Below are 20,063 nucleotides of genomic sequence, written 5' to 3'. Positions count from 1 at the left end.
CACCGGGGATCCTTGCATCCCGCGATCGACCCATACGTCCTTTGCGATCTACCAGTAGATCGCGATCGACGTATTGGGCACCCCTGATGTAGATGAATTCTGATATGTGCTAGGTATGTGCAGTTAGGTAGAAAGTATAGGATGCTGCTGCTATGAGGGTGCATTCACACACTACAGTTATGGTTCAGTTAAAACTAAATCAGAAACAAGCATGCAGTACTAGGGTTGAGCAATCGGGTTCAGAAAGATTGGATCCCGATCGGCGATCAAGCAAACGTCACTATCGGGATCGGCTGGAAAATGATCGGAAATCGGTTTTTGAAATCTCAAGATCGGCTCAACCCAAAAAGTGACTTTGCCCATAGAGAAGCATTGAGTAGGGTTGAGCGATCGGGATCGGGAAAGATCGGATCCCAATCGGCGATTGAGCAAATTTCACAACTGGATTCAGATTGGAAATCGGATTTTAAAATCGATCCTGAAATCTCAAGATCGGCTCAACCCTATGCAGTACTGATGTGGTTGCTGAGGGATTTTTAATTTTAAAAGTGAAACAAATTTATTTTACAAATTTCAGCTGTAAATTCAAAAACTGTGCTGACAAAAAATTGTCTTTTAGTAAAAAATATTTGGTAAGTTTGCCCCAAGGAAACACTGGTTTACAAAAGATAAGGAAACATGGTTTACACATAAGATTCAGAAGTTTTGGAGCAGATGTATAAAGGACTCAACAGGAGCAGAGCACAAATCATTTGAACTCCCGTTAACCAGAATGGAGATCTACGCCAGTTAGGAACAGCTATATTAAATATGCCTGCACAATGTGGCAAGTGAGATCAGGCAGAATAGTGGTTGTGGTGTACATTTTGCACAAGAAAGGGCCTTGCGCCCAGCCAGACCACAATGGAGTGACATTTGATGATCAAGGAAGCCATTAGATAATACAATCGATTACCCCTACTAGTGATACGAGGGACACTAACATCTCAGCAATATGTACTGGACATGTGGTCATATGTGTTACCCAATTGTAATAGGGCCCCAATCTGTTTTTGTCATTTTGAATAATGGTATATTTTATGTGGTCCCCTTAGGATCCACCTTTTGGGACTTAGATTGTAGTCTGTAACCCCTGCAGCCCCTATAGATATGACCCTGGATCCAAACTAAGGCCGGGGCCCCACGGGCTGGAAACACCGCGATTTGCCCGTGGTGGAGACGCCGTGGGAAAAATCGTGGCGTTTTACAGTACTTGCAAAGTGGATGAGATTCATGCGAATCCCATCCACACTTTGTGGAGATAATTGCAGCGCGGACACGCTGCGATTTCCAAAATCGTTGCGGTTTTTCAAAATCGCAGCATATCAATTATATCTACGGAAATGCCGGCGGCTTTCCCGTAGATATAATGGTAAGAGAAAGTCCGCGGAGGAACACTCCGTGAACTTTCTCTTCAAAGAGCTGCGGAAAGAACCGCAATGCGTTTACGGCCCATGGGGCCTTAGCCTAAAGAAGGTTGTGAAGTTCTTCTTCTTGACTGTAAGTTGAGAAGCCAAGGAAATAAGTATATCCCCAGATGCACTTCTTTATTATGTGATACTAATAACATTATGGCCATCGGTCTGGGTCACCAATACTGTTTGTCTAAAACTTATCTAAATCAGAGAACTGTCACCTAGATTGGATTCATGGATGATTCTTATTATTTTTGATTTTGCTAAATTAGTGTACAATTTGTGATCTTACACGCTTGTCATGTAAGATATGTATGACCTGTCATTTCTTCTGACTTTCAGACAGGCAATCTCATTGTGTTATTCTGATTACAAGGCAGGTGCAGATAACAAGGACCATTTACATACAATTCTTTCTTGGGCTATATCTATAATAATTTTTCTTTTCACATCAATTACGTTTTCAGGGAAGTAGTAACTGACAATGGGCACCTTTTCAATTCACCATCAACTTTGCTTTCACTTTTAAGAAAAGACTTTAAAAAGAGGAAGGTCACCACTTTGGTTATCGCTTTACTACTTCCCTATAGCCTGTGGGCAAAGAACATACACAAAGAGTAGTTTTCGATATACTTTAGCCAAAACAAAGATCATGGAATTCCACATGTTTAAAGGGGTTGTCTCACTATAGACACTTATCCCATGTCCACAGGCCTTTGACAATGAGGTCCTATCCCTCTGTGTTGCACGCCATTCATCTCTACTGGACTGCTGGGGATTGCTGGGAAACGTAGCTCACCTACCTCCAGCAGTCCTATAATGATGATTGAAGGACAACAAACATGTAACATTTATCCAGAGAGGAACAGCACCCCCATTCTTCAGATCAAATGTTCTCAAAATTTTAGCTTTGAGGGAAAAGTTCAGGTCTTGTGTTAGTCACCATTAAATGGGTTGTTGAGGCAAATAAAAATGAATTTTAAAATAGCTCAAAATGGTGTACAGAATTAAAAAAGGTGTAGTATTCTCACCAATTGCTCAACAATTCCCTTCCTACTTCCTGTGTCAGCAATGAAGTCCCGACACAGGGACATGTTGTCATTGCAGAACCAATCACTAGACATTTTCGTAAACATAATATCAGCCAGTTCACTGTAGTGTCTAAATATGCGAGGGTCCAATACCCAGCACCTCCTCCAATCCATTGTTTTCAGTAGCTGATGCACAGAGAATAGAGCAGGAAGCAGACAGCTGAGTTTTCTGTGTAGTGGCTGCACTGAGTTACTGCAGCTTATTTACCTTTGAAAAGAATGGAAATTAATCTGTAATATCTCATCTGGTGAGTACACAGAGAACAAATCTGTTTCCTGCTCCATTCTCTGTGTATCACCTGCTGAGAATAGCAGATTTGATCGGGGCCCACAAGACTTTAGTTATGCCACTGATAACCTATTATGACCTAATGGCATAAATAGTAAGAATCAGGAGATACTGACTATTACTATACATTTCTGCAGTGTAAGACGTGTGCTAGCAATATGCTAGTGTAAGAAGAGACTAAAAATACATAGCAATTTCTGGTAATGTTTGTAATACCATAAAAAGAAGACTTTATCCTATGTCCAAATGAATAAGAACATAGCAAAAATACATTACCACTGGCAAAAAGCCCATCAACAACAGGTAAATATCTGCACAGCATTTATTTGCATTGGGCACTTCTGGATTTTGCATATCTTTTTAGTGAAATCCTTGTCAGTTACTGTAGTCTGATGTGGTTACAGTCAATGGAAGAATTGTTTTCCATTCATATCAAAACTGAAAAAAAAAAAGATTTATCGAGCGTACAAGACCCATATTTGTTATAGACTATACATAATTTATAAAAAAAAAAAAAAAATGAAGTGGTATGCATACTATTTAGACCAGACCTGTAGCTAGAGGTGTAGTACAGGGTGGATTGAACATATCCAAGTGGGCCCCCTAACTCAAGTGTATGGATATTATAAGTATACAGTCACCATATAGTGATCTGCAGACCGTTAAGGTGGATACAGTACAGGAAAAATTGTTTGACTTTCAAGTGATTTCTATGTTATGTGATGTGATCTCTTTCTGCTAGATTGCCACGACCAGTTCTTCCAACTGTGACTTCTCCATGTAAGGGTAAGTTCACACTGGGTTTTTTGGTCAGGATTTTGAGGCCATATCCGCCTCAAAATCCTGATCAAAAAGACGGCTTCCATTGAAATCAATGGGAGCCGGTTAGTTCTTTTTTCCGGGAGCTGTTTGTTCCGGCTCCCGGAAAAAGAAGCAAGATGCTCATTTTTTCGCCTTGTGACATCCGCCTGAAGACATTCCCTCCCGACTAGGGCCATTCATTTGGGCTTAATCCGGAGCGGAGTCTGAGATGGAGGCCGCCTCAGGTTCCGATCCAAAAGCCGGGTAATCGCGACTAAAAGCTGGTGCACTGCACCAGCATCCAGCCACGCACTCCACTCTGGATTAGGCCCAATGAATGGGCTAGTCAGGAGGAGGAAGTGTCTTCAGGTCGAATCGCAAGGCAAAATGGCCTGAAGAATGAGCACCACGCTTCGGAAAAAGCTCCTGAGCGGCTACCACTGATTTCAATAGGAGCCGTCTTTTTGGTCAGGATTTTGAGGCGAATACGGCCTCAAAATCCTGACTAAAAAACTCTGTGTGAACTTACCCTTAAGCTTTGAACACTGACATCTTCAGCTGCTCATGTTCCTTGCTTCTGACCCACATTTTCCTCACCTACACAAAGTGCCCACCCTGCTTTAACCCTCAGTTATAAAAATCCCCTGGAAATGAATAATACCCCCATGCACATCTTCAATATACATAAAAAGAACATGGCATTAAGGGAACGTGAAGCAAAACGAACATGATATTAAGGGAACGTGAAGCAAAACGAACATGGTATTAAGGGAACGTGAAGCAAAACGAACATGGTATTAAGGGAACGTGAAGGGGACGTACATCTTAAATACAATGAGGTCCCTGTTTCCCCCTTTTAATTAATAGAGTCCCTAAATGAATAATGCCTCCTAAATGATAATCTGATTTATAATGACCCCTGTGTACATTATACCCAGATTGTCACTTAAAATGAATACTATCCAACTCCCATGTTATTAATAATGTATTAAATTGCATTAGAAATACAGCTGATGTCCTCTTTTACTCTATAACTCTATTACTAATATACATCTCAGTCCCCTGAAGCCCGGTTTACTACATTTGTGGAGAGCAACTGGAGATGCAGGAATTCTCATTCCTCTACTTTCCCAGCTGATGCTCACGTCTCAGTTACATGACCAATTCCTCTCTACTCCACAGTCCTGTAGCCTGACTGGAGAGGAGTTTGTGACGTGAGTGACAGCTGGAGCCTCTGCAGGGGAGGCAAAGCAACGAGAGTTCTGGCCTCCACAATTACCCTCCACAAATGTAGTACACAGGGCTCCGAGGTGTACATTAGCAATATAGTTTAACCAGTGCAGGAAATGCACTTTATATTTCACTGGAAAAAGAATTTAATATTGCCCCAATGGCCCCTTACATGGTTTATGTCCCTTATATTTGTATTGCCCCCAATTGCCATCACTTATAACTTATGCCCGAGATCCTTACATTATTTGCCTGACTATCTAAGGCCACTAGGTATACTGACATTAAACCTTTCACTATTCTGTATAACCAGGCACAATATACTAATATTAATCCCTAAAATGCTCTAGACCAGTGAAAGTCCACACATTAAACCCTTTACTACCATAGACCATCAGGGATTTTGACAGTAATCCCTTCACTGCACTAGATCACTATGAATCCTTACATTAACGCTTACTGTCCTAAACAGTGAATATATTAACACTAACCCATTACTGTTCTAGATGTACTGTATAATAAAATGAGTCCCTACACTGCTATAGACGAACGCTCCCATTGAAGTGAATGGGAAGTGTTCGGGAGCCGTCCGCAGCGCTCGCGTGTACGGCTGTGAATGAGGATTTTTACAAGCCTGACGTAACTCTGTGTGCATGCAGCCTAACACTGCACTAGACCACTGATTCTGGATCATATGTTCTTAGATCTCTTTGTTGTGTTGTTCCTTTGTCTACTTCCTCCTGAAATATAAAAGAAAAACATTGACCACTGGATGGTATCAGTTGAAGATGTTGACAAGGTCAGAACATTCCCTTTGACAAGGAGAATTGACAGCCACTTGTCAATTTAACCCTAAATTTTTAGGAGGAATAAAAGAGGAATGGTACATCACAGAGTTCTAATAAAATATGTTCCAGAAGAGAAACATAGAAGACTGATGGCAGAAAAAAAAACCATATTGTCCACCTAGTTCGTCTTTATATTATTTCCATTGGATCTTTGGATAGATATGTATTATTCCAGGCACAAGTAAATTCACTTAGTGTAGATTTCCCAATTGCATCTGCTGGATGTTTGCTCGAAGTCTAAACTACTCTTTCAATGTAATAGCATTGTTACTTTATGCAGAATACAAGTATTTACCCTGCCAGGTTTAATATACTGCATGGAGTTTGAGCAAATACATTACCATTAATTCCATACAGGAAATGTTTAGTGAAGCTCCAAAAGTAACAGCCACTTAAAAGGGCTCTAGCGGCTCTCCAGTGTTAGACTCTTAATCTTTTTTTAATGCCACAAGTCTTGACTTTAAAATAAGACCAAGATAATGACTGTATCCTCAGTAGATACATCACTGTTTGAAGTGGAGCTGCATATACTCACAGTTTATTCTTCAACTAGTGTACAAGGGAACATGTGCAGCTGCAGGGAGAGGAGAATGATTCCTCAATGTCCTGTTCTAGTGACTTCAAATAATCCCAATGAAGGGGATACCATGGACTTTTGTGCATGATATCACCCCCATCCTCAGAGCATACTTTCAATTTAACCACTTAGATGCTGTGGGGATGACCAAAGTGATTTTACAGAAAAAAGTAAAAGTAGACAATTTTTTTGTTTGATAATTTTTTTTTTTAAAAAAACTCCACTAAACTTATAATGCTACACCTGAAACAAGTTACATAGTTACATAGTAGATGAGGTTGGATGAAGACATCAGTACATCAAGTCCAACCTATAACCCTACAGGTCCCTACAGTGTTGATCCAGGGGAAGGCAAAAAACCCCCATGAGGCTCATGCCAATTGCCCCATTTCAATGGAAAAAAATTCCTTCCCAACTCCAATCTGGCAGTCAGTATAAAAACCCTGGATCAACGTGTCCTTAAAATCTAGAGTCCATAACCCATAATATTGTTCTCTTCAAAAAAGGCATCCAGGCCCTCTTTGAACTTACTTAATGAATCCACCATCACCACTTCCTGGGGCAGAGAATTCCAGAGCCTCACTGTTCTTACTATAAAGAATCCCCGTGTAGGGCGCAACACAGTGTCTCAGTGGTTAGCCCTGCAGCCTTGCCGCGCTGGAGTTCTGGGTTCGAATTCCGCCAGGAACAACATCTGCAAGGAATTTGTATGTTCTCCCCGTGTTTGCATGGATTTCCTCCTAAGACATACTGATAGGGAAAAAAAATGTACATTGTGATCCCTATATGGGAGCACACAATCTACATGAAAAAAAATAAAATAAAAAATCCCCTTCTATGCTGCTGGTGAAACTTTCTCTCCTCAGGACGTAGAGGATGTCCTCTTGTCACTGACACTGATCTAGGAGTAAAAATATCCTTAGAAAGTTCTTTGTATTGTCCCTTCATATATTTGTACATTGTTATTAGATCTCCTTGTAGACGTCTTTTCACTAAACTGAATAACCCCAAGTTTGCTAATCTATCGTTGTAATTCAATCCGCTCATTCCCTTTTGGTTGCCCGTCTTTGCACTAAACTGCTAAAATAAAAATAGCCCATTATTATTTATTGGTAAACACCATAAAAGATAAAATTCAGATGGCAGAAATAATATTTACTTTTTTCTTTTTTTCTTATTTCAAGTATTAAAAACAAAAATAGAAATTTTCTAAAAATTCATATGTACCCATAAAATAGAAGGTCTTGTAGAGCTACATTTAATTAAAATTTAAAGTGGGAATGTACAAAAGGATGAAATTTTACTGTTTTGAGGGTACAATGCATTTGATCAATAAAGGGTTAAAATAAGACATCAGAGTTATGTAATATTTACTTGAGTCATAAGTTCAAAATATGTAATAAAAAAACAACAATTTGGGGAGGGTTTCTGCCATTTTATTATGACTACTAGCGGGTTCACAGTCTTGTAGATGTGGTGGCAGGTCCTCTTTAATTCTATGATATGTGAAGTTAAGAAATGGAACTAAGTGATAGAAAAATTGCAACTTATAGGCAAAACTAAAGATTATCTTTATTTTAGATAACAGAAGAGAAAAATATTTCTGTAGTTTAATATCTTGTGGATAGACATACAAAAACACTGAAATAATAGAAGGTGCAAAAAAAAAAAAAAAAGGAAAACACTTTGGAAAATCTCAGTGAAATACTTCCCCAAAACTGTTAAAAACCTATTCAGGCTTACTAACACTGAACTCTAACTTATGAGATCTCTTTAGACAGCAGTAAGAACTAACCTGTGAAGAACTGATTCACGTCTTAAGAAGGTAGGACAAGCATATAAAAAAAAGTCTTATTTCTTCAGTGCAATACAATGACTATTTTACAACAGATTAATAGAATACCACATATTACAATGGAAAATTATATCTGCCAGCTGGAGCAACAAATATTGTGATGTTAAGCAAATGAGTTTGGTGAAAGGCAAAACTTCCATCCTAAAGCTGGCAAATCATAAAAATACTGTATGCATAATTTACAGTAGACACTCTGACTCCTATAGAACTGATTTTTATTATAATGTATGCAAACGCTGGCAGCTGATAGGACATATGTACACAGTGTTTCATGGTGAATTGCACTGAACTTGTTGAGCAGCTCATTGTAATTTTCTACAGTTTTCTCACTTTCTCTATAACTTTTGCGTGTTTGCCCTGATTTCTATTACACAATGCCATTCACCAGCTGTGACTAGCCTTATTTTATTATGTGTAATAAAGCCATTAGGCTGTCTCCTTGCTTTGATACATTTTTTTTTAATGTCATCTGTTGTAATTGAAAATATTAAATTTATGCATAGAAAAATACGGACCATATCCCTAGTTGCCCACTGGTGACATTGGCTTTTTTGTAGAAGTCCTGTGATAAGAACAGTCTCTTTCCCTACATGTAATATTAATGCTGTAATTCTTGTCCAGTAAGAAATGGTTGCAGATGCTCAAAAAAGTATGTCCATTTTCAGCCTACTATTAGGATCCATACTGTATGGTTCTGTCTATTCTCCAGAGGCATAACTACCAAACATGTAATTCCCAACCTTTCCCAGAGCATTGGTCAGCTGTATGGAAAAGAGAGTTTCTGAAAAAAATGTAGGATGGGAGGCATAAAAAAAAATTAAAACCTCAAAATTAATTGAAACCTCATTTTATATCCCTATATTAATTCAGATCCTAAACCCCTAAATCATATCCAAGACCCTAGCATCAGACCCAGACTAGACCCCTTAAATTGATTCATACCTTAGACACCCCTACTATAATGAGATCCCAGAGCAGCTCATAAAAAATTCCAGCTCATTATCAATTTTAAAATTAATATTTGGAGTTAATTTTATTATAGCATATAAGTTAAAGAACAAACAGAGGTCATATGTAGTTAATCCATCCAAAATGTAGACAAATATAGTCAATACAACAGATAAGCAGTACACAGATCATGCCGAGGGGGTTTTATAACTTGTTAGCATGCGGGAGTCTTGTTTGGTATCGGAATTAACCAGAGAAATCGCTCCACCAACAAAGAACACAGAAAACCTTACTCAGCCTGGACATGGAAAGGATAGACAGATTGATAGCTCTTTCGCATCACATCACATCAGCCATATAAATAAATAGCAGGATGTGGGCATTAGGGCACTCAGTGTGTCCCTATAATTTACTGTTCACTCTTTTGTTACTAAGGAAGTCCGTCTCTAGATACTTTCCTTCTCATCTTGCTTATCTCTGTGAATTTAGTGGGTGGTCCTTTTCTCTCTTCACACAGTAAGGCTAGGATCACATTTGCCTACAGCTCTTCTTCATTTGGATCCACCTTTGACCCTTTAGACCACTAAAACAGCGCTTACCTGCTGACATTAGCAGACCCCACAGACTATAATGGAATTGGAGAGTTCTCTGTGTATGACTTTTCTTTGCAGATTTTCTGCAGTTTCTGCAGCAGAATCTCCAATGGAGACTCCAGTGCAGAGATGAACCTAGCCTGAATTGAGAGGAGAAGGGGCGATTCTGATTTTAACCTGCATAGACATATCTTCAAACTGTTGCCTTGTGCAAAAGACTGGGAATTCTGCAAATCTCACATCTTTAAGAAAAGTCTTCACTGCACATGTATCTACTTCTGGCTGCTTGTGTGATTACTGATGGTCTCCTTGGTTGCATGTATATGCAATCCAGAGTTCCTAGATTTCCTATTTTATGGTCATTTGGACTTTTATCAGATATTTGTTTGCAATTGTATAGATATTCTTGGCAGTATGATAGAACAATATCAGCAATGGATAGGGGAGGGGGGCAGCCTGCTTCTAACTGTACGTGCTCACAGCCTCTGACAGAAATGCAGCCGTGCTTCAGTCAGAATTTGATTATTTAGAGGAGGGAAAAAAAAAAACCTGATAGGACATTATATATGAAAGCATGTATAATAGAACAGACTGTGCAGTAAGTCTAGAGCCTTAGATGATTTCAGAATCAATGCATTTTAAATAAAACCCCAGACTCCGAAATTAAACCCCAGACTCCTAGACTAAACAAATACATTCATTCATTCAATTTTCTTGATGTTAGGGATAGTTTACTTCCAAATACATCCCAGAAAAAATTCCCAGATCATCTCCAGTAATCTAGTACATATAACTTACAAACGGATTTATAGAGTCATCGAGGGTTGGGGGGTTGTGGTACAGGTTTTTCTTTAGGAGCCAGAATCTTTAGGGCTAACTCACACGTAAAAAACGCCTGGCTTATTTTGGTCCCAAAAAAAAGGCTTCCTTTTTTGGAGCGTTTTCTGGAGCAGTTTTTGTTAAAAACTGCTTCAGAAAAAAACAGGCAGTTTTTCCCTCCCCTAAAGTGAATGGACCGTAAAAAACGCATCGCGTTTTTAGTTATGTTTTTTGCAAAAAAACGCAACTTTTTATTTGCAAAAAATTCAACGCATTTTTTGCCTTCTATTCACTTCGATTGCTTTCCTCAGGCGGAATCCGCCTGAAGAAAGGTCACGTTGCTTCTTTTTTCTGCTAGCAGCAAAAAAACTGCTAGCAGAGAAACAAAAGTTAGCAGTCTCCATAGACCACCATTGTATGGAGTTGGATTTTGAGGCAAAATCCGCTGTCAAAATCCGCCTCATTGCCCCTGTGTGAACTAGCCCTTAATGTCTCTCAGCCTAGCTGCCATAGTAAGCATGTACTGCAATCTATTTGCTTGTATGCTCACTGCATCCCACTGGAAAATAGAAAGGGTCTAGCTCAGCTTGTGTTCTTATCTCTTTTTTGCTGTGATCCCCATTTTTGTACCAATGAAGAAAATAACTTGTTACTCTGAGTATTCTCTAAAAACCGCCTCAATATCTAATGTGCTTTCCCAGTGTAACATAACGGTATAGCTGTTCCTGCCTTATGTCTTGCACTATATATTAGGTGTTTTTGTCGTGCTATATTTTCCTTATATTGCTGATAAATATAATCTTGAATGTGTCCTCCACCTTTCTTCTACATGACTAGAACTTTCGCCAATGGACTAACTGTAAAATATTCTTCAGTATATGTAACAATGTATTGGGTGGTACTATGTCCATTATGTAAAGGGAAAAAAGAGAAAGTAACATTATAGCAGAGCTAGGGCCATAATGGAATTTCTTAATCTTTCTTGCAAACAATCCAGGTGATAGCCGGCAGTTTTATTGAAACGTAAAGCTGAGACAATACATGGAGAACATGTGCTGGGATCCCATATTTACATTTAGGCTATTGTCTTCCAGCCTATGCTTAGAAACTTCAAGGGACAAACTGCTGCAAATTTAAATAGGAGGACGTGGTAGTGACGTATAAAAGGAGAAGTACATAAATATCTGCCATCTCACTCTCAATTTATGGAACCCAGCAACAAAGGTAAACCAAAGACTTCTGACTAGTCTGCCACTCTAACTCAGATGCATCATGAAATAGCCATTTATACTATCCCTTTATATCCTTCCCAGATCATTGTGCTAAATATTGCATGCAGGAATACCGTGCGTGAATTCATTATGGTAAGCGAAAATCTATGTATGCTCTTATCTTAGTGAGTAAAAAAAATTAAATTGTGTATTTCATTGTAATAAGATATTTTATTTGTGTGTTTAGCTATTTTAATGATCTTAAGTTCATAATATTATAAGTATGGGTAATTATGGCTAAACAGATGTAACCTGAGGAAACCCAAGAATACACGAGGAAAATATACAAACTTCATGTACATGTTGTCCTTGATGGGATTCAAACCCAGGATCCCAGTGCTTCAAGGCAACAGTAGTAGCTATTTAGATGGAAAGAGCAGGATACATTGCTACCTTCCAAATGTTAGCAGAAAATAAAGCTACGTTATTTTGATAATTTTTTTTTAGTAATTATAAAGTTTAATGATTTCATTTAATTATTATATTACAGATTACTACATTATTATACCCAACACACATTGGGCTTCATATAAAACACAGAATAACCTATAATGATAATCTATTGAGTCTATTGATGTTAGTATTAAGGCGTTGAGTTTTTTATAATATCCTTGTACTAGACAGAGAAATGGAGATGCAGATTGAACAAACATAGAAGGGCTGCACAACCAAAGGCAGATATAACAATCAAAGGGGTATTCTGACGTGAGCCACTTATAGTATATCCACAGTAAATGTCTTATAGGTGGAGGTCTCACTTTTGGGATTCCCATCTAACTGGACATTGAGGATACATTGCTTCCAAATTGGCACTCCAGGAGAAATAAAATAAGTGGTTCCATATTGATATATTGGACAGTAAAGGCCATAATACTTCTGTATTGTAAGGACAGCATTACAGCTGCAAGTTCCATCCTGACCTTGGGTCTATTGACCCAACCTAGTTGCATGATAGATGCCTATGATGCTGATATTTTGGGTCATTATATACAGTAGTTGTTTACTAGTACTAGTAATACCCTGATCTGTCCCTTTGGTCTTATGATGGTCTACTAGACATGGCCATCTCTAAGCATTAACTCATGCCTACCATTAGTGGGATTTAAAGGGGTTGTCCCAATAAAGATACTTATTCCCTATCCACAGGACAGGGGATACGTGTCAGATTAGCACCAATGATCAGGAGAATGAGGGACTGAGTGTCCCCCTGCATTCTACCTGTGAATAAAGTGCCAGTGGGCTTGCTTGATCGGCTGATCGCCTGAAAATCAGCCTCCAAAAAAAAGCCTCCCAATAGAAATCTATTGAGAGGCGCGTTTTATGGAGGCGGATTTTGACGCGGATTCAGCGTCAAAATCCTAACCAAAAAACTCTGTATGAACTGACTCAATATCTGATAACGGATATGTTATACTGGGAACATCTCCAGCTGTGAATCTCTTGGCAAAGCAAGGCATGGTTACAAATATGTGCATTGAGACACTAAAATCCTCTTGATCTCACTATAATTATTATCCTATTCAGAATTTTATGGAACCGGACATATTATGTGAAGACTTTGAAGATGCCCTAGAGGTACTACAGGGAAATTCTACCTACATCAATGAAACTCTGCAACCAACAGGTAGAAAATTGTTGTTTTTTTCATTTTGTCTTCCAAATAACATCAGGCAGATCTGAATAATCCCCTAAGAAAATCCAAACAATGTCTCCTTAAAAAGCATCCAGTTATAGTCATATGTAGCAGATTTGCAACTGTTCTATACTTATGGATGTACTTTGAGTAATTGGTGTACCTTCTGCAGAAACAACACAATTCACTTGTATAGAACTAATTTTCTGTTGCAGAAAATTGTGCAACACATATGCTGCATGTGAATATACCCTATGTCTTTCTAAATAAGAGAAATGTAACTGTACATAAAATGATATGATCTTACTATACTAGCCAGTCATAGACATGAGCTGGCTTTCAGCTGAACGGCCAGCCATCTAATGTCTATAGGGTCCTGCTGACTCTCCCCTGATGGCAGTTGTCTACTTCTTTCTCCTATTTAGAACACATACACTGCTTTGTTAAGCTAAATGTGTGCATGTGTATGAGGGGGGGAGGTGTGATAGATATCAGTCAAATGGTCATCCATGGCCAGTAGTATGGCCTCACAAAAAAAATATTGTCCAGGTTTATAAAATACAAAAACAGAAACTGTTACCCCCAAATATGTGCATTTCGGCAGTAGTGAAAAGAACTAGTTTAGAATATATGACCTGCTCCCATGGCACAGATTTTCTCCCTTAGGCTCGGTCCACATCTGCGCTTGTACTCTATATGGGCATGCTGATCCCCTCTCTACATGCAAGCAGCTTTTCTCTTTGTATTTTTTGCCCTTTTTGGGTGGAAACTGAACGGAAACCACATGGACCACATTATAGTCTATGGGGTCTCCTAAGGGTTTCCTAAGGCAACTGCAGATGTGAATCTATCCTAATTTGCATCTATATTTTTTTTATTATAACCAAATATACTGTATTATACATAGCATAGAGCATAAGGATGACATATTTGACCCTCAGGTCATGCATTAAATATAACAGTGTACAAGGGTTCCTAGTGTATTCCCTAACTAACTGGCACCATTATCCTAGGGATTTTATACTATTTGCTGATTTGGGTAACGTTTGGTTAAAAAAAAAAAAAAAAAAAAAAAATTATATTCTCACCAATGCAATTCACTTAAAAAAATCTTTGTCATGCAGATGAAAGCAAAAATTATCCGAGCATCTTCAATAGCCATCCGCAATGTAACATCTGTATAACAACACCTTCTGAGGATATAATTACACATATGTGGATGGATCCAACTGTGAGTAGCTATTGTGTTCAGTGGTAATCCTCCTTACTTTATGGCTTCCCCATACTGAGGCTTTCATTCAGGGGCGTAACTACCGTGGTAGCAGTGGTAGCAGCTGCCACAGGGCCCGAGACATTAGGGTCCCGGCGACAGCCGCTACCGCTGCGTTTTTTTTTTTTTTTTTTTTAATAGGCCGTTACTGGTTGGAGTTACTCCAGCCGGTAATGGGCCCTATATACTTACCGATCCTGGCAGGGGCCAAGATCGGTAAGTGATGGCGCGGGCCCCACAAGCACTATTATACTCGGGGGTCTTTTCGGAACCCCGAGTATAACGATCAGAGGTCCAAGAGAGGTAAGATAACATAAAAAACTGTGTTACTTACCTCTCCAGACTCTGGAGAGGTCAGTTGGTCGGGGTCTTCAGCATCGGTCGGGGGGCTCCATGTCAAAAGTTCGCCATGGGGCCCCACCATTCCTAGTTACGCCACTGCTTTCATTTATGTATGACTGAATGTGATATCAATAGAAAATCCCATATAACAATTGTGGCATCAACTGGGACTCCCAGAGTTAAAGTGGCAGTATACTGAAAAGTATTATGCATGAATACTATATAATTAATAGACAACATAACCAATACCATTGAAGTCAATGGGATTTTTGACAGATCTGTTAGTGTCTGTTGCTAACTTTTTCTGACATATTCTAACAACGAATATTAACAACGGTATTGTGAACACCCCCTAAGGGTCCATTCACACAGAGTATTTTGGCGCTGATTCTGGTGCGGAATTGAAGTCAATGGGAGGCTTTTTTTCCACGCTGATTCTGCTGCGGATTCCGTGCCAGAATCAGCACCAAAATACTTCATCTGAATGGACACTAAGGGTGAATTCACACTGAGTAAACGCTAGCTTATTCTGAACGTAAAACACGTTCAGAATAAGCGGCGTCTAAAGCAGCTCCATTCATTTCTATGGGAGCGGGGATACGAGCGCTCCCCATAGAAATGAATGGGCTGCTTCTTTCACTCTGTGCAGTCCCATTGAAGTGAATGGGGAGTGCCGGCGTATACGGCAAGCTCTGCTCATGCCGGAGCGTACACGCCGGCACTCCCCATTCACTTCAATGGGACTGCACGGAGTGAAAGAAGCAGCCCATTCATTTCTATGGGGAGCGCTCGTATCCCCGCTCCCATAGAAATGAATGGAGCTGCTTTAGACGCCGCTTATTCTGAACGTGTTTTACGTTCAGAATAAGCTAGCGTTTACTCAGTGTGAATGCACCCTAAGGGTGCATTCACACTGAGTAAACGCTAGCTTATTTTGTAGAGTAAAATTTCACTTGTAAATTTTGCTATCCCATTGACTTCAATGACATTTTACAGGCGTATTTTTACAGGCGTATTTTTTACAGGCGTATTTTTTACAGGCGTATTTTTACACTTGTAAAAAAAATATCATTGAAGTCAATGGGATAGCAAAATTTACAAGTGTAATTTTACTCTACAAAATAAGCTAGCGTTTACTCAGTGTGAATGCACCCTAAGAAAGAATTATTTTAACAGAGTTCTTTGTTGTTACTGTAATGTCCACTAGATGGCACCAAATAGTTTCGAAGACTTTTAATAGAGAGCCTTTGAAGTATAAGGGCCATGTAGTATAAGAAAAATTAGGAAAAATTGAGGCGGACTTCTGCATCAGATTCCTCTTGATTTTTTGTCTCCCCGCAGCGGAAAGCTAAGATCAAGCAGGATATTTATTTTTTAGATTGTTTTCAATGTGAACATATCCTAAATATTCAGCATGAATTTTCACATGATGATATTAGTCAAAGTTATTTTAGTTGGTTTTCTCAGAGTTTGTGTTTCTTACAGGTAAATCCTAACTCATTTATGGATTATATGCAGGACAATATGCAGTATGGTCATGAATATTACCTAAATGACACATGTCATTCTTCTAGAGTCCCTCAAAAATATGGTAAATATGTCAAAATAAGTACATATAAAACATACGTTGGTTGAATGATTGTAAAACTCTCAGTAAAATAGAAATAAGAGGTGAAAGGGAGGTAAGGTTTCTCTACATCTTAATGACCATATGGTGAACTGATATAAAGCTGTCACTTCATTACAGTAGTGATCAGGCCATTTAGTAGCTTTGACTATAATGCAGAGATTTTTATTTATATGGCCAAGAACAGTCCAGGAAATACGACCGGCTTGTTTATTCTGTACAACTCCTCCGTATAAATGCAAACTTGTTTTGTCTAAGCATGCATGTGTTGTGACTGTGGAGAGATAGTCGATGCCATTTACCTCTGACCGTGACTTTTCTTCATCCAGAACAATATGATTGGGTGTGGAAGTTTGACGTCCCCATCCATTACCTGTTATGTAACAGCTATGAGGTTCCCGAAATTTATTATTAAATGGTTGACTGTTCTCGCTGAAAGTGTCAGGTTTTACTGACAACAATCTAAAGCTTTGTGTTTCCAAACTCTTTCAGACTCGTGGTACCCCGGAAAAAAACTCAGGGTACCCAACCAAATAATTTTTACCAAACAAAAAATAGCTGTTTTGATTAAAAAAAAAATTGCGCAGCTGTTGAATTTATAGCTGGAACATAAAATCTCACAAAAATACACTTCAAAACTGCATGTATTTTTTGGATGCAATTGTAAGTGTATCATAACTGCTACATGTGAATGCACTGTAAAGGTACACCAACCTATACTCCCCAGTACATATAAAAATTCACCTTTTACCATCACCAGTCTCAGTGACACCTCATAATCATATCATGTCAGTAACCCAACACATACTCCCTAATACTCCCCAATTTATAATGCTCCCCAATGGCCACCAGACACCAAATAATGGCCCCCGTGCAAGTCAGAATGCTCCCCAATGGCCCTCAGACAAATAGTACTGTTCTCCAGTGGCTCCAGGCAAATGGTAATGCTCTCCAATAGCCCCCAATAACCCCCCACGCAAATGGTAATGTTTCCCAGTGGACACCAGACAAATAATAATGCTCCCTAATGAACCCTAGGAAAATCATATTCTTCTCCAGTGGATCACAGGAAGAAAGTAATGTTCCCCAGTGATCTCCAGGCAAGTAGTAAAACTCACCAGTGGCCACCATGCAAGTGGTAAAGCTCCCCAGTGACCCCCAGGCAAGTGGTAAAGCTCCCCAGTGGCCCCCAGGCAAACAGTAATGCTTTCCAGTGGCTGCTAAACTGTAGTTGTGACATATAAATAAAAAAAACAAGGAAAACTTCCTCATTCCCCCCGATATCTACTGCTCTTGTCTGCGGCTTGATGCCGACAAACAACCCACTAATAATTCTGAACTCTGTTATATATACTTGCTGACTAAACTTTTGGACAACTTTTGATTCTCTAACAAATTTTGGATCCTTTCTGTGAAATCCTGCATTTTATTACTCTTCCCCTTGCTTCTTTATTAAGAGCTCTCACTGAGTGTTAAGAGAGGATAACATACCAAACACGTATAGACAGCATAAGAGCCTTGGCAGAGGGCCGCCTACAAGCAGTAGCCACTTATACTACATTTTCCCTGCAGCAGTCTATGTGGGAGAAAAGTCTGTGTCTCCGCAGTTTCTACTTGCATTGAAATCAGCAGTTGCCGGGGTCCAGGAAACTGCGCCAGTGCACAAAACCATATCACCAATGGAAAAAGCTCATATGGCATACATTTTCTTTATCATTCATTATCGTATTTGCAGTCCTGCGACTGGATGGTTTGAAAGCCCCCTTGGTTCATACATATTTCTCTGTTGCTTGTAGTCTATTAAAGGAGTGTAACTGTTCGTCATGTCCATATGGAAACATTTCTTATCTACCTGGTATTCATATTTTATCTTTTTTAAGCAGGGAAGAAAAAACTCCGTCTCTATGAGTATCTTCATGAGGCTCTGTATGACCCTGACATGTTCCATTGTATTCAGTGGGTGGATGAAGCCAATGGTGTCTTCCAATTTGTCTCCAAAAACAAAGAAAAACTGGCTGAAGTCTGGGGAAAGAAAAAGGGAAATCGTAAAATCATGACCTACCAGAAAATGGCCAGAGCTCTACGGAATTATGGCAGAACTGGGGAAATTATTAAAATCAGAAGAAAGCTAACATATCAGTTCAGTGAGCTGGTCTTACAGAGACTGTCCCCTGCCACAGCAATGGCAAAAGAAGCTGTATACTGCCAATATGTGCAGCCGGGCATGGAGTACTGGAGTAGCCATGAGTGCGGGGAGCCTGATAAGTATTCCTACAACAGTAATGTATATCATTACAGCCATCAGTACACATAAAGGGAAGTCTTCATTGCAGTCCTTAAGTACATAAAACTCAAAATGAACTATAATACGGTAATAACCCGCCCAATAAAACTTATAACAATAATCCAAAAGTTATACAATGTATATAAATGTAGGAAATCTTGTGGTCCTAGGATATGTTATGCTTCTAAAAAATGTATAAAGCAAGTTGGAGATGATATATCAGATTGTTTCAGACACAAAAATGGCTCAGGTTTATTAGAAAATAGCCTTAAAGGGAGTGTGTCACCAAAGTGAAGGATATAAAACTAGTAACATAGATATATAAGTCAGGCTCACCTGAATGTAACATCCTTTTCCTCATAGAAATCTGTGCCACTGCTACTGAGATATTAATTTATTTCACAATATGAACATATGAGTCTGGAGCATAAAAGGCGGTTCTGTTGCTCCAAACAGCTACACCCCACATTACTGTAATATGTGCTGCTTCCCACCTTCCTTCATTGAATGACAGGGGGTAGGGACAGGGTCCCATAGGGACCATAGGGACCTTTGCTATGGCGTATCAGAGTACTGTGGGCCTAGCAGTTTGGAGCAGCAGAACCTCAGAGTCCAGGCTGCTCATTTACATATTGCTAAACAAATGCTATCTCAGAAATGGAGGCACAAATTTTCATGGGGGAAGAAGGGTGTTTCAGATGAACCTTACCTATCCAACTGTGTTACTGACTTAGTATGCTTCAGCCTGGTGACAGTCTCCTTGTAATGTGTACCATATTTTTCATGCCAGCATAGTTGTACAGCATTATAGATGATGCCATCATAAGATATAGGAAATGGGGAAATATTACTAAAATCAAGTACCACTGTAAATGCATAAGGAAAATGTTTGTTTTTGTACCGTGTTAGCCAGACATAGTGGTTTTATTAACATTTCTACTCACGCAATTGTTTCCTGTTTGATTCGGTTTATTATCTGCAAATACAAGGTTGTTCTATGGAGGCGGGCGGTACTGGGAGGGGTGATGCACTCACGTCTCCCCACACACTCTCCTAAGCCACAACAAGCCCTGCCTACTCCCATCATCTCTAACACTAGCCTAGGGAGGTGGGGGCATGCACGGCGCTCTG

General features: G+C 39.3%; 1 protein-coding gene across 1 annotated transcript; it reads left to right on the top strand.

Moving 5' to 3' along the window:
* Positions 1-10,260: 10,260 nt before the first annotated feature.
* On the top strand, positions 10,261-18,962 carry SPIC (Spi-C transcription factor). The gene is made up of 6 exons (XM_075273480.1): positions 10,261-10,284; positions 11,819-11,869; positions 13,301-13,400; positions 14,534-14,640; positions 16,507-16,612; positions 18,529-18,962. Exons 1-6 carry the CDS (start codon positions 10,261-10,263, stop codon positions 18,960-18,962), a joined length of 822 nt encoding a protein of 273 aa, XP_075129581.1.
* The last annotated feature ends 1,101 nt before the right edge of the window (positions 18,963-20,063 follow it).

This window comes from Leptodactylus fuscus, chromosome 5, assembly GCF_031893055.1.
Source record: "Leptodactylus fuscus isolate aLepFus1 chromosome 5, aLepFus1.hap2, whole genome shotgun sequence".
Lineage (NCBI taxonomy): Eukaryota > Metazoa > Chordata > Amphibia > Anura > Leptodactylidae > Leptodactylus > Leptodactylus fuscus.
This window is presented reverse-complemented; position numbering and strand designations above follow the sequence as displayed.

Coding starts and splice junctions, on each gene's coding strand:
- SPIC (XM_075273480.1), top strand. CDS start 10,261: ATGTATAATAGAACAGACTGTGCA. Junction 10,285..11,818: donor ATAATAGAACAGACTGTGCA/GTAAGTCTAGAG, acceptor TATCCTTCCCAG/ATCATTGTGCTAAATATTGC. Junction 14,641..16,506: donor ATATGTGGATGGATCCAACT/GTGAGTAGCTAT, acceptor TGTTTCTTACAG/GTAAATCCTAACTCATTTAT.